At 36.5% G+C, this 16,007-nt stretch overlaps 1 protein-coding gene across 2 annotated transcripts; it reads right to left on the reverse strand.

Annotated features, from left to right (window-relative positions):
* Nucleotides 1-49: 49 nt before the first annotated feature.
* On the reverse strand, nucleotides 50-10,927 carry LOC18430196 (Nucleoporin autopeptidase). 2 transcript variants are annotated; one of them, XM_020664824.2, is made up of 13 exons: nucleotides 10,769-10,927; nucleotides 10,514-10,572; nucleotides 9,452-9,781; nucleotides 8,088-8,639; nucleotides 7,254-7,481; nucleotides 5,873-6,540; nucleotides 5,186-5,273; nucleotides 5,031-5,088; nucleotides 3,821-3,959; nucleotides 2,883-3,002; nucleotides 2,483-2,642; nucleotides 1,959-2,024; nucleotides 50-1,192 (listed from the first exon to the last, which is right to left on the reverse strand). In XM_020664824.2, the coding sequence occupies exons 2-13, from the start codon at nucleotides 10,530-10,532 to the stop codon at nucleotides 399-401; spliced, it is 3,222 nt and encodes a 1,073-aa protein (XP_020520483.1). In that variant the 5' UTR covers nucleotides 10,533-10,572; nucleotides 10,769-10,927; the 3' UTR covers nucleotides 50-398. The 2 variants fall into 2 exon arrangements, with proteins under 2 accessions (XP_020520483.1, XP_011621883.1); XM_011623581.3 differs by having other exon boundaries at nucleotides 5,031-5,091.
* Nucleotides 10,928-16,007: the final 5,080 nt, after the last annotated feature.

Consider the following 16,007-nt stretch of genomic DNA (forward strand, 5'->3'; position numbering starts at 1 on the left):
ACCAAGCAAACAAAATAAACGACCCATTTCCTTCTGGAAAACTTTAAAGTACCAGGAGAACAAAGAACAATTGAATTCAACAGCTACCCATCCAAATGCCATTACACAAAGGACTCGTTGCCTTCTGGAAAAAAATTTTGACCCAAAATCCAAAAAAAAAAGAAAAAAATGAATTCATACACTCATCCACCCAAAATCCCATACATTATGCATCACACGTGAACAAAGCGACCACCGCACCTACCCCCTAGGCAAATCAAGCCTTTTCACCGACTGAGAGTACCTCATATTACATGCGCAAATCACATAAGCCAGCTCTCTCTCTCTCTGTCTCCAAGTACATAATCTCCCTTTGCACAAACACGAGACACGAGAGAGAGAGAGAGAGATGTTCACTCCTATAGATCCACCCCAAGTTTCACAACTGCAAGCATCTCAGCTTCAAGCTCCAAGTATGCAAGCATTTCGAGGCCGTCCTCCACACAAGCACGCAGCTCGGCATTATGCACAACCCACACATACCCCTCGACCTCAACATCCCCACAAAGGGAATACCTGCTAAAGTGCTTGACCCTGAACTTCCACTCCCCCTTCTCCGCATCAAAAGTCACAAACTCAGCCCCTTGCTCCTCTGTCTTCTTCGCAAGCATTTTCTTATACTTCTCAATTTCAGGTCCTTCAGTGAACTGCCGGCCAGTCTTCTTATCCATGCACCGCACATTAAGCAAAGTAATCTCAGCTGGCTTGTTAAGGCCCAAGCCCACAGGTGGCTTCTTACTCTCATCCATATAAACCACTACCTCACACTTATTGAACTGAACAATGGACTCGAGGTCAAGGCCACGAACATCGGTTTCACCAAAGAAGCGGATCCAACCATAGCCTTTCCGACCCACCACAAAGTCCTTTACTTTTCGGCAAAAACCAGGTTCCGCCCGCTCTTTGGCCGCAAGCTCTTGGATTTTGGGTTCAGTGTAGTAATCGGGGTGTCGAAGCTTTGGCATGAGGGCCTCAATATCAGCACCATGCTCGTATGCAATGGCTGCCTCACCGGCTCGGTGACCCGAAATTGAGATGTACCCATTGGTGGTGGTGGCCTTGTTGTTGCGGATTTCGTCATGGTGGCCGTTTTGATATGGGGAGGATGGGAAGCTGGGCTCACCACCATCCGTGCCGTTTTCCACAGAGGCTTCTGCACCACAATCAGCATTTCAAGGTCAACTAAGAGCACATAGATGTGTGTGTGTGCATGTGTGTGTGAGAGAGAGAGCACTTAAAGTACATAGATGTGTGTGTGCACGTGTGCATGGCCTGAATTTGGAAGTTTTTATCCTTCTATAATAAAAAATAGGATGATATTCTGAAGGATTAAGTATATATAAGGCGGCAACCTTAATTCTAGAAGGTGGTTGTAGTCTACACCGTCCATTTTAGTTGGAGGTGTGTCGACAGTTCTAAAAGATCTTCTAAACTTTGATATTGCTTTAAAAGACATATCAAATCTACATGGTCCAACTAAAATGGTCAGCATAGAACATTGCAACCTTGTCATTGCCTGATATAAACTGCATCCTATTCTGAAATCGGATGGATATTCTGAACCCATTTTCCAACAGAAATAAAAGTGAAGTGCAGTTAGTTTTTTGGAATTTGGATCTAAAAGCAAAAATTATTCCTCAACTTCAGTTGTATTGAAAACATAGTTGCATTTTTGTTTGTCATCCTTCAGCTGAGCCAGTGGCATATTTGTCCATGCACACCAAGTAATCTCAAATTCATGCATTCCGATAAGCATATCGGAATTTCATAATCCTATATAAACTGAATCTCCAATTACTTTAATTTAGTAAAACGTCAAATAATTCAAGTATTCAAGGAATAAGGATAGCAGCAACCAGAACACTGAAAAAATACATTGGAGAAAGGATAATGGTACTATTGTAGAAGAAGAAACTTACTTCCATTGTCTTGAATAGGAGACTCCTCCAAATGGGGAGCTGAAGGCCCTTCATCTGGTATCTTACCTGAAACCTCACCATGAATGTGTCAAGTATTTCAATATGATATAAACCATGACAGCAAAACAGCAAGAGCAGATACCCAACAACAGTCGGCATCAATTATTCTTGGAACTCATACCAGGTGTTAAAACAAGTCTTTCCAAAAGAGAAAAAGAGGAAAAAATACACAACAGTATGTTCTTTAAAAGTGTAAACACAGAATGTGTGGTGGACATACAAGTACACTTTGAATGGCTACTAATGAGTATGCCATGATGCGTGCTTATATTTTTGAGAATTTGTTCTTAGGGAAACATTTAATTTTCTCCCTATTCCTGATAATAAGGTGGTGGCTGGTGTTTCAAGAATAAGCGCCAACTGTTTTTTCTTAGATTGAAGAACAGTGACCATGCTCATGTCAACAAAAACATGAGAACAAAACAAAAATCTAAAACCAAACAAGAAGCAAACAGCATATTTACCATTAGGGCTGTCCTTCAACATATTCTTTTGGGAATATCGGTTGGATGGAAACTGTTCCGTAGGATGGATGAACAGTGCTCTTGGATTCTCTCTTGGAACAAAAAGAGCATCTGCTTTTGGTGTGCTAGGCGTTTCCTCACTATCACTGAAGTATGATACCTGCAACGAATAATGGAAGACATGAAGGCAGAATAGTAGTCTAAATCAAGACAATTTCTACAGCATTTCAATATCAGAAAGTGGCTACTCTTTTTGAAATTCCTAACACTAACCAAAGAATCGGAAAGTTCCACAATGTTCATTCTTTTTTCTTTAAAATGTTTTAAGCAATTTTCTACTTGATAATTAAAGTGTACACAGTTAAGTATTTTATTATCAAATTTATACAATTATTCCTACCATGGGACCATCCTTTTTCGGATGATATCTTCTTGACTGCAAGTTAATCCTCGATCTCTGGGAGACATGTCGAGAAGTCAACAAAGAGGAGATCCTGACAGGAATTGGCTTGTCGGCGACCTGCTCAGACAAATACAGAAGACGATCAAAATCACTGGCCAAGTCAAAGTGATGATCAAATTTATTTCCTGGATAGATGTCAGTCGTGGCATATCCCAAAATGTGATAAAAATTTCCAGAAGACAGGGATACCAGACCTATAAGTTTCAGGTGCAAATTTTAATATTTTGGAAATGTTAAGGCCAAGGGCAAAAACCTGTGCTCGGATTCATACAGCCTTCAGGCTAAATGTAATCTTACAAAAATTTCAATTCTTAATATTCAAAAAATAATAATTCAAATGCAATAGTAAAGGCTACAGACAAAGTACTATAACGCTCCGGAAAAACCACAAAATCGAAAGGGAAGGGTCCATGAACTTCATCCAAATATTAACGAAATTTGGACAGGATCTGTGCCAGTTTCATCCACAATCAAGCAATGCATGGATAGATTCAAGAACCAGCTAAGAGCCAACAACTGATATTTAGAACTGTGCAATTATGAAAATGTAATCATAGACTGCCAGTTTCATCCACAATTCGAGCTATTCATAGATAGATTTAAGCATCAGCTAAAAGCCAAAACAAAAATTCAGCAGATATAGATACAGATTTAGCAAAAAAAAGGCCGTGTATGCTATATCAAGCTGATAATGGCGCAATGAAATGTTAGACTAATTAATGCCCATGACAGCTCCTTTAGTAAACTGGGTCCAGCAAGAATAGGTCCGTAGAGTAAGAAAGGATTCCCCGTTCTACCACAACAAAACTTGCTTAAAAAGAGCAATAAAATAAACACTTGTTACACAAATATATTTTTGCACTAGTATAACTTACAGGCATGCTTGAAATCCCATATTGCACCGAGGGGGCAGAGCCACTACGCCCAATTGACATCTGAGGCATTGCAGGTAGAGTTCCAAAAGGATTCGTAACAGGAACAGGTTGCATGACCATGACGCTCTGAGTAGCAGCACTGATAAGTGAAAAGAGAATTAGACAAATCAGTAAGAAAACATGACAGTCCTGTTACGAACTACTGATAATATTTACATGACCAAAATATCAGCATTTTACAGGAAATCGGAAATTTCAAAAAATTAACCCTGAGTTGAAAAATAAACCAAAACATTAACATTCCATATGAAAGTTTTCCATAGTTACACTAGAATCAGATGACTATTCACATGAGAAATAAGTTCAACAAAGATGCATGTGAGCCATTGAAATTTGGAGCTCAAGGGGGAAAAAAGATACAACCACTTGTAAATTTAAAGGTAAGGTCGACAAGAATCCAGGAAAATCCACCATCCAACTCCTACAGATGAACAATAAAGAGTAGCTTTTATCAAAAGAAATACAGTGTTGTGTAGGCCCAATGTACCGCTATTCTCCAGTGTATGCAATCAGAACAGATAGTGGATAACCCCTTGTACTACTGTATATCAAACTCCATTAAATTATACTATACTTTCCAAATCTAAAAGCACAATAAAAGTAATCTTTTAGGTCAGAGACCCAGTATATTTCATGTCAAAAGAACATAGTAAGCTGTTTTTGAAGGTAACATTCAAACTATATACAAAAAAAAATCTGAAAAAAAAAATATGGATGATCCATCTTGCATTGTTTGGCAAAACAAGTGGTGCAGTATAACAGTTAAATTAACTTCAAAACAGACATAAGCTAGACAAGTTGAATGACACCCATAAGCAATTGGTACACATTACTTCTCACAACATATCAAAAGAAACAGAAGGTATTTCCATAGACAATATTTCCTGAAAAACCTAAGCTCCTCAACGGAATTCTGGAAATCATTCCGTTCACACAGAAAAAAATCCAGGATAATTCCAGGTCCTCTTTTCTCCAAATAACTTCAGCATTCAAGATCGTTTAAATAACTTCAGCATTCAGATCGTTTAGATTCTCCATTTTCAAAGGCAAGGGGCACTTATAGCATCATATGTCCTACAGCAATTTCTTTCAAAAACAACACAGATTCTTTTTCCATGACAAAGCCAGACAGATTTTGAAGGTAACATACGGTTGCCCAAGGGTAGATTGACCGAAAGTACTTGATACAGCACCAAAACCACTTGAAGCTGCTAAACACCACCAAGAAAACAGTGTCAGAAAAGCAAACTTGCACAACTAAAATAAGATGAGAGAAGAACATCACCAATGAAATCACAAAAATACCTGGTTGTGTCTGACCAAAGTTGCCAAAAGAAAATGCACCTGAAGTCTGTGCAGGTGCAGAGGGCTGCACTCCACCAAAAATTGAAGGCTGCAAGGAGAAGGGTTACTTGTATAACATTCATCGAGATGACAAAGGACAACTCACTAGATTAACTTTACTTGGAGAGAAAAACTGAAATCAGTATAAATCAAGAGATTCAACGAATACGCCACCAAAATAACCAAAATCCTTGAAACAATATTCTGTAGGTCTCATCCAAAACTAATACTCCTAAATTCAGATTTCTAGTTCTCATATCCAGTGTTTCTATAAATTTGTTTGGGTACAAACCATCAGCCCAAGTAATGTTAAGCTCCCGCATGAAAATTTTGATTAGAGATTTGATACCCACACCTTCCATTTGTGTATTATGTCCAACAATGAAAGTAAATCAAGCCCATGGTATTGGCCAAAAATGTCCATTGACCTTTCAGACCAGTGTCAGACGTTCACTCCAAGGAACCAAAGATTTTAGCAGTTTATTCCAAAACAAAAGAAGACCATAAGATAAAAAACACTCAAGACAAATATCAATCGCACTAAAGTAGTCAATCTATTGAACTAACACCAAAAAAAACATAACTTAATCAAATACCATGAATTTTTTCTTCTTATTAACAATACCAGAAAAATATTAGACAGCTCACCGTAGTTTGACCAAATCCACCACGCTTCGACAGCATTGGTGGTGTCGAACCACTAAATAGACCTCCTCCAAACCCAGTGGAAGGCGCCCCAAATAAATTGGCCTGCCCAAATGCCGGGCTACTTTGGCCAAATCCAGTAGTCTGTCCAAATGTCGAAGCCGTTTGCCCAAAACCGGGGGTCGGCTGCTGCCCAAAAGCACCAGGAGTTGTTTGTCCAAATGAAGGAGTTGAAGAAAATAAACCCGATGATTGGGTGTTACCAAAATTCATGCCAGACCCAAATCCCGGAGTTGAACCCGATGCTGGAGCCGAACCAAAGATGGAGGGAGAAGATGATCCAAAACCGGGTGTGCTAGATACATTGAAAGGAGATGACGTAGCCCCAAATGCAGGTGTAGTGGATGACCCAAAAAGAGATGGAGCAGATGAAGTGGACCCAAAAGGACTCGATGATGATGCACCAAAAGGACTGCTGAATGCTGAAGTGGATGGTGCCCCAAAACCAGTGGTACCAAAAGAATGAGTTTTTGGAGCAAAGATATTGGAGGAAGTGGAAGACGAGAAGGGATTGGGAGCTGTCTGACCAAAGGCACCTCCACCAAAAGGGCTTGGCTGGGATGGCTGACCAAAGAGACCACCAGCGGGCTGACCGGCAGGGCTTGGTCCCCCTGCAATATCACAAAAAATGAAAAATAAGATATTAGTAGTGCAAGGCATATCCATCAATTTCAGAAGCAAATCTCTACCATTTAACAATTACAGAGTCCATTGAAGAGAAAATAGTTAAAGGCTTATTTAATACAAGGCATATTGACCAATTTCAGGAACAACTCTCTATTAGTTAAAAATTACAGAGTCCCTTGTAGAGAAAAAATCCAAATAGCGTGTGATTATACACTACATCGCATTAAATGAGTAAATGGCATATGGTTAACATTCCATTGAGGAATGACATACGCATATCGTTACACACTCTAGAACACTAGACAGACAGAAATGCATATGATAGTTAAAGAAATACAGTAAAATCAATAACCTCAAGAAAGGACAGAGAAAAAAATTACAAATAGTGACAGGAATTTTTCTAGTCCATTCAGTTAATTATATAATTTTCATGTCTTACCTACTAGCAGCAAATTAATTACATTTAAATTTTACTGCCAAAGCAATAAGTATGTGTGCACGCATGTATGCACGTGGGCGGCTACTGTAATCAAATGTAATATTTCCTTTGGTAAGGAAAATCGTGATTCCTTGAATACAGATCGATTGCTACTACGATATAACATTCTGACAATATTTAATACCCAGTGAAACCAATATTATCAGCTTCATTGTCCAATGAGAAACTAGAAATGAAAAGAATAATGACGTGTTCAACCTTTATCTCCCAACTGGTAATCTTCCCATCTCAATTCCTCATGGCTCTTATCTTTATACACAGGCATGGCAGATATTGATTCCAGCTTTCCAGGGGCCGCTCCAGCAACGCCACCATCAACTTCAGGAGTGGGAACGTAAGGTGCAACTCTACTTCCACCACGTTGGCCTCCGAAAGCTGTTTGTCCAAAACCTGGACTACCAAATGTAGGTGTTGAAGTCTGGGCCCCTGTCAAACGTTTGAGAGGTTATGAGAAAATAATTGAGATGAAGGAAACATTAAGCATAGGAAAGAACAATTCACATTGAAATGCACATGCCAATTGACACATGGGAGAAGCCATTAGTAAAACAGATACATTAGCCAAGGAAGGGGTGGGAGTAGCAAGCATTCTGATCATATTTTCTTCGGACATGAGCTGACTGCTTCGATTTCTTTCTTTTTTCTTATATATATATATATATATATATATATATATATATATATATATTGTACGTGTGTGTGTGTTAACGTGTCTTTGTGTGCATGCACGCAAAACAAGATTCACAATGTGTACTCAAACATTTCCAGGTACTTAAGTGCAAACCCTAGTACTGACATCATAACATTCCAGACTGTAGATATAGCTGTGGTGCCACACACTCGACGCCTCCTACATCAGGATCATTACCCATGTACCCCAAATATTTTTGGAAAAAACCATGTTTAAGAAAATACACAAAAGAACCTTACTTTCCAGATCTTGACAATTGGGTTCTCAATAGAAGCAGCCACAATGCTTTCTACAATAGCCAAATCAACACTTTCAAAATCAAAGAAAAGAAGTAGACTAACCAAAAGGTGAACTCTGAGCACCAAAAGAGGTTGGTGTGGTTCCAAATGGCGCGCTCCCAAACGTAGATGTAGTCTGGCCAAAGGCTGGAGTGGAACCAAAACCAAAGGAAGGGGTACTTGAAGCACCAAATGCAGGTGTGCTTGAAGCTCCAAAAGCAGGTGTGCTTGAAGCGCCAAAAGCAGGTGTGCTCGAAGTGCCAAAAGCTGGAATGCTCGAACCACCAAAAACCGGGGTGCTCGATGCACCAAATGCTGGGGCACTTGAAGCACCAAATGCAGGGGAACTCGAAACACCAAAAGCTGGGGTACTTGAGGCTCCAAATGCCGGAGTTGTTGTGGATCCAAAAGCTGGTGTGGTTGTCGAACCAAAGCCCGGTGTGCCTGTAGCACCAAATGCAGGTTGGCTGGATGCACCAAAAGGTGATGTTGATCCAAATAGAGTACTTCCAAAAGCTGGTTGAGTTTGTTGAAATGCACCACCAAAAGGGCTTGTTTGACTAGGACTTGATCCAAAGCCGCCGAAGGCAGGTTTCTGCCCAAAAATTGATGACCCTGATGAACGATTGTCAACCATCATGCAGCAGAACAATAAGTTTTGTTTTTCGGATGGACATAACATTTGGAAGTTCAGTACATGTGTGTGTGTGTATAACAAGGACATGCTGAAGTAAAAAAGTGAAATCAGCAATAATAAACAAGAAAGGCAAGGATCAAGACAACTTCATTAGAAACAAAAGAACAGGAAAATCTTTATGTTCAATAAAAACCAGAACTAGAGGAAAGAAGAGGATATATAATCCCCTATTAATGGAATCATAAGCTAATAAACAAATGATTCAGGAGATATGTCTTATAAGCAATATGCCTCATGAGCATAATATTTACAAGATTACAAGCAATCACTCAATATAGCATAAAAAACACATCATTAGTTTAAAATATTTTCCATTCAAATATTGGGAAATAAAATGGAATCCATATAATCCCTACATGATTATAGACTGCAGAATCATTTGCACAAAACCAAAACATAGCTGTATCATCAAGAGGCATAGAACTATAGAAGAAAATAAAACAAAAGCACAGTGGGCAAACACATTCTTCAATTGTGCTAATATAAACATAACACTGTTCCTGTAGTGTTTTCTTTTCCATTTTTCAAAAAGTAAGACCTGCCAAGAATAATGAAATGGACAGAAGAACAAATTGAGCACAGTAACAAAGTAAATACTTGTAGACCAATGCATAACCCCGAAATAAGATGAAAATCTTCTTCAGAAGCAAACCAATATGAAAAACATTAGCTGCTTTAAACTATATGCTAGATGGGGTTCATCTAAAAACAAAAAAGAAATGACACTTACCACCAAAGGCAGAGGAGGAACCAGCACCAAAGGCAGGAGTAGAAGTAGCCCCAAATGCTGGCGTTGAACTGCCAAAGGCCGGTGTAGAGGAAGCACCAAACGCTGGTGTAGATGAAGCACCGAAGGCTGGAGTAGAACCTAAAGGTGAAGAAGGCTGTGTAGCCCCGAATACACCAGTTGAAGTCCCCCCAAATATAGAGCTCCCTGTTTGGGACCCAAATGGCGTTGGGCTTCCAAAGGGTTTGGGAGCAAAAGGATTGTTATTCGCATTTGTGGGCTGCCCGAACACAGATGGGCTCCCAAAAGGGCTACTAGATGACTGCCCAAATGCTGTTCAATAGATAGGAAGAATGTAAGGAGAGAGTCAGTCATTGAAGCAAAACAAATAAGATAGAAACTGAAACGAGGTAGTCATTGATGTGGCAATAAAATACCTACAAGATTCAATCAGGTCCGAAATAAATAACGGGAATGTAAAACAGAAAGCTTGACAAGAAACCATCATAAAAACTTTCAACATTTGAGATCGTATGGACTGAAATAATTGCTTTAAACAATTGGACCATCTAAATTAACATATAGCACAAGCAAAGATGTAAAATATCAAAAAGCAAAGATCAAGAAAGTAGACATAAACCTAACAATGTTAAGCAAAAAGAACAAGACTGTAAGGGAAAAAAAAAAGAATAAATGCTTTTTTAAGAGGCAAAGCAAGTGAAAGACAATGCATGATACAAATAAAAGACAATACATGGATTAGGATTCAAACAAAATCATTGGAAAGAGAAAGAGGAGAGAGAGACAGAGAGGAAGATACATATAGAGAGAGACAGATATGAGAATAAATTGAAGAAGCAAGAAAATTGTAAATGGGTTAGAGTGGCAATTCAAAAATACGTGTTTGCATGTTCTCAAAACTATGCAAGCTTTCACAGACGGCAAGAAAAGTAGAGAGAGAAAACTGACCACCTGAAAACAATTGGCAGAAAGGAAGAGAGGTAAAAAAATGGTAGATTTCAATCCAAAAAAGAGAAAAGAAGAATGGAGTATGAATTCACTTACGATTAGTCGATCCAAACATCGTGACCAAACCACGATTCCCCACAAAACCAGAAGCAACTCTGCAACATGAACCAGAAACCCTAGATAAATCAGAACAATGAAACAAAAACCCATGCTTTCCGATATTTATAGATTTTTCTCATGCCCCAGGATCGTTCAGAACCAGCTTAAATCTAACGCTAGAAAAAAATACGCAAAAACAACAACTAAATACACGGCAAACGAACTAGTTTAGTTTAATGGATAGACGCGCACCTGGTCACCGCGTGGAAGGTCGAGATGGCGTCAATCCAGGTCAATTTTTAGAGAAGGAACAAGAGATTTAGGGCATGAGATAAACAGAGAGAGAAGGAAACAGTGATTTTTTCTTGGAAAACCAGAGGGACAAGAGGAGAGAATGGTTGTGCAAGACTCAAAGACGCTTGTGTGAAATTAGTTGGGTTTAATAACCCCAAATATATACAATTGTGGTAGTTCCCAAGGGAAATTTCTCAAATTATTTTTTATCTCATTTTAAATTAAGAAGAGGTTAAAATAAGGTTAAGATTTTATGAAAAAAAAGAAAACAAGCATCACCTCAAAATTCACTAAAAGTTATAATTCTAGTGGGAGAAAACCTTCAAATCGATCATTGACCTTTATTATTATGGTGGCAAGAAAATTGGATTTCAAGCTCTAAACATAATGTATATTGTAACACATTATTTAGCAATCCGTTTTCAAGTGTTTGTGGATCTATAAGATCTGTATCCTTTTTTGAACTACGAATTTTATAATTGGTGGTGGAACTAAATTTTAAAACCATTTTATGGAACATATAAAAAATAATAATATATATATATATATCCATCTTAAGAATTTTGCATGTCCAGAATATTTTTTGGAGAAGATTTTAAGGCAAAGCTTTTTAGCACAAAGTTAGAACTTTGGAGGGATGCCCCAAAATCTAAGAATTTTAAAATTAGCCAAATTAAAACATAGTATATGGAATGTAAGTTTAATAATATTAGCAGAAGAGAAACAAAAGTAACTAAGATTGACAACTAATGTAGATACAAAAAGAGCATATTTTTTATATATTAGATCAATAATACATGAAAATGAAGAGATTGAAGAAGATGTTGCATATAGAATTAGAACTGGGTGGACGAAATGGAGATGTGCAATGAGAGTTTTATATGATTGTCGTATACTAATGAAGCTAAAGGGAAAGTTCTGCTGTGAGACTGGCTTTGCTGTATGGGGCAAAATGTTGAGTGGTTGAAAAACAACATATCTATATAATAAGTATAGTTGAGATAGATAAAGAGCAAGAGCAAGACAAGAATAAACATAATTCAAAATTAATACATTCGGGAGAATTTAGGTGTTGCACTAATAGGTTGTAAAATGAGATAAAGTAGACTTAGGTGGGCTAGTCACATTTGGCCCATACCCACTATAGCATATGTTAAGATGTGTAAGTTAGTTCAAGTGAAAGGCTTAAAAAAGACAATGGGTATGCCCAAAAATACATAGTTGGAAGTAATAAGAAAAGATATAAAGACTTATGACTCTTAATATAACATAATGATCGACCAAGATTCGTGTAACCAATCCTAATTAGGTGGAAAAAAGCTTAGACAATGATAATGATGTTACGGTAAAACTTTGTCTTTTTATAGAGCCTAGGTCTTCTGGAAACTGCATCTTTTAAGTTATTAAACATTCTTTTTATCAAATGTTAAATAGCCCTGACACATTAAAATGGTTAATATCTATCAAAATAATATAGAGTAAAATATCAAATAGTTGAAATGATGTATGGACTTTGATAAACTTCCCCCTTTATAATGTCTAAATTTTTCTAAGGGCAATTTACATGAATTCTCATTTGTTAAAGTTTTACACGTACGATCCCCCACCAATTCTGTTATTATGCTCAAACCGTTGTTACTTTTTTTTCTTCCTATGCATCAATTTAGTTTTTTTGGAGCAACTAAATATGCTCCTTACAGTTAACTACATGAAAATAGTCTAAGGTCTCTTTTTCATTTTATATTCAATAGAATGAGGTCGGTTAATGTTGAATCAATCTTGGAAAAAAAATATAAGATAAAAAGAAAAATAAACTAATTTTCACGCACCTAGGCATTTTCCTTCAAAATCAAACAAAAATTCACCAAAAGATCATCATAAGGGAAAATTGTCCCAAGGTATTAGGCAAAATTAAATAGGGTCCCATGCGTGGAAACTTTAACACATAAAAAGTTCATGTAATTTTCTTATAAAATGCATTGCATAGAAGTTCAAAAGTTTATGTAATTTTCTTATATAATACATTGCATAGAAGTTCAAGTTAGCATATACAATAAGATTTTTGAAATTTGAATTTTCTAACACTTAGTTCTCACTCGTTAAAAATTGGACGGTTTGTATTCAATGTTGAGACATTATTTTCTTCAAGTGCTTAGAAGGTGCCATTGGGAAATAAATTCTTTTATTGACGAATCTATAAAACTAATTTTAGTTGAGGTTTTACCCGATAGAGTAAATAAACAGTATACTCCTAAGGGAGTAGAATATCTTTTGGCTTATATAAAAGTAGTATCAAAATACACTACGCGTAGCGGGATTTTTAAGCGCAATAAAAAATTTAGTGGCTCGTATTTGTGACGTTAATTTGGAAATTTTATGTAAAGCGTGAACTTTAGTGAGGCGCACCTCAAAAGCCTAGTGCAAAAGGTTATTTGGACACTAAATAAAATCTTTAAATTGATCATCTCAATGCATGGTATTAAAATAAAATAAAATCTCAAATCCTAGAAATAGTACATCTTTTAATGGGCTATTTAGATTGTTCATGCTCTTAATGTATATAGATCTACTCAGTTGCACCATTTTTAAAGCTTAGTATTTCATAATTAGGGGTAGAAATGATTTACAGTCCATTATAACGGTTTTTGGCACTAGAACTGCATCATCTGGTAGGGTTTGGATAAGCACCTTACTTTGATTACTGGAGATTGATGTATTGGCCTTTTTTTAAAAAAAAATTTACATAAATTATCAACATTATTCCATGGAAGTAATGTGCACCTTGAAAAACCCACAAAGAAAGATTGTTAATATGCTAGAAAAATATCCAATTGATCATTTTGACCTTATAAATGAATGGAAATCAAAAAAAAAAGGAAGAAGATTTGAAGTCTTAAAAATAATGCATCCTGTAACGTATTATCTAGACCGACCATTTCAAGGCTTTTAAGTGTTTATTGATATGCTTGATATGTACCATTTTTAGAGCTTTAAATTTTATGATTAGGGATGGACATAGATTGTTAGGTTACCGAAAGGTGTCCAACACTAGAACACATCTTCCTATGGAGTTTGAAAGTGTAGTTTACTTTGATTATTTAAGGAGGACACCTTATATAATTTTCACCCAAAAGAAAATGGATTGGATACTGTAAGACTATTTACCTTAGGTAAAAAGCTGTCACAATAACTCAAAGGCATCATATGCGAGTACGACAACTTGGGGTGAGTTATAAAATTCAAAACAATTTCTTTTAAACTTTGAGCTCGACAAATGATATAGTCTTAGCTACCCAACTTCAAATTCAACAACTTAAGTTGATTTTGGCATTTTTATAGCAAATATAGATGCATATATACTTTTCCTTAAGAGTACGCAAATAGGAAGGTGGGATCTTAAGTCATATATAAGTACTTTTATAATGAGATTTCAAGAATATGGCTAGAAAAATAAGTATGGATTTCTTTTAAAGTATTAGACATGAATGTCGTGTTTTTTATGAGTCGACATACACATAAAACCTTGAACACATGCATCCATATTACATAGATATAGGCCTAGCACAATAAATAAACCCAACATTGCTAATTTGTAAGATTAGTCCATGCCCAAACTCAAGAGGATGATTTTCGTGAGGCTAGTCATGCAAAAATAAGACCTTAGGAGATAATTGATACTGGTGTATAAAATGAATAAAAAATATGCAAATCTTTCAATATTTAGGAAAAATAATGAAATCAAACATTTAAAATTTAATGTTTATTTAGTTCAAAAGAGCTTTCGGTGGGGGGGGGAAGGGGAATTGGTAAGTGGCATTTCATTTAACCATCCCCTGTAAACAAATACTCTTAGAGGCATAATGGCTTTCATCCAAGGTTAAATAACACTTATTGAATACATAGAATGTTCCATGACTGGGAAGGGAGGTTTTAGAGGTGAATTCGAGTCTTAGATGTAATTCAATAACTATGATGGACCGTAATAAAGTATATTCAAGTTTAATATTAAAAAATTAAAAAGTAACAATGGAATTCAAGAAGTCATATTGTGGTGTTTTACCATGATGACCACCTAATATCGAGCCCAATCCTAAAATGAAACCCCATGCAGTGGTTCGATCCAGAACCGTGTAAAGGGCAATGCCATCTAACCAGGAAGCCATATGATGCTTGTTTTTAGTTGGCATTATCTAGAAGCAGATAGAGGCACACTTGGATCGATAGCGAAGCACATGCAAGTTTGATAATAAGACTCAGCTCCAATATAGCTTTGCTCTATTTGGTATTATTCATGGTAAATGAAAATAAATCCATCTTTAAGGAATATATTTAGTATATAATTATCATTCAAATGTTTGATAATTGGCGGAAATTGTGAGGACGAGTTCCATGTAGTTTAATTTTTTATTAATTATGCTAAACTAGGAATAATCCATTTACATTTGGCTTGATTCAACATTAGGGGACTATGCCGAGTCACTAAGGCTGAGGTCGAGTTGGGGCCAGTTCCACAACGGCGTCCTCCTCCTATACTGAGGTAAAAATCAGAAGAACAGTAAAAAAAAAAAAAGAAAAATTGGAAAACACTACTATATTAGTTAGAATAAAGTTTTAGATGATTTTAATAGTTTTTAAGATAATTACATTAAGTTTTTAGTTGATTTTGATAGTTTTCAAGATGAATTGAGAATTTTCATATCAACCTTTCTTTTCTTTTTTTTTTTTTGAGATATTTGTGTCCTATATTATTATTTTTCTATAATCCATCCTTTATAGATTTTTTTGTATTTTTAATTTTCTGATCATTGCTATTAACTCTTTTATTATTATTTACTATTTTTAAATATTCGCTTACTTTCATTTTCTAACTTTTTCTCATAGGGTAGCATGTGCCTCGGTAAAAATTGTACCATTTGAATTTTATAGTTTTTTCAAAAATAGCTTTGTACCGTAGATGCGGCAATCAGGTCGGTCGACTCAACGATAAGGCCGGTCGAACCAAACAAGGTCTAGGTCCATGTTTTGGACCCACCTAGTCAGGTCTAGGTCCAGCTCATGGAGCCTATTGGGCTGGGTCGGTGATTAAAATATATAAAATACATAAATATATATACCAAATAATATATAAAATAAATTTTTGTTGTTGTCATTTCTAAACCTGAGTCTGGACCAGGTCCCGGTGCAAATGACTTGGAGC

The sequence above is a fragment of the Amborella trichopoda genome, chromosome 2 (assembly GCF_054954075.1).
Source record: "Amborella trichopoda isolate Santa Cruz 75 chromosome 2, AtrichopodaSantaCruz75HAP2 v2.0, whole genome shotgun sequence".
Classification (NCBI taxonomy): Eukaryota; Viridiplantae; Streptophyta; class Magnoliopsida; order Amborellales; family Amborellaceae; genus Amborella; species Amborella trichopoda.

Excerpts from the sequence above, each read along its gene's own strand:
- LOC18430196 (XM_011623581.3), bottom strand. Across the intron at positions 5,092-5,185 it reads CTTTGGTCAGACACAACCAG|CAGCTTCAAGTGGTTTTGGT; the intron begins GTATTTTTGTGA and ends GGTGGTGTTTAG. Across the intron at positions 3,003-3,820 it reads ATGGGATTTCAAGCATGCCT|GTCGCCGACAAGCCAATTCC; the intron begins GTAAGTTATACT and ends TTGTCTGAGCAG.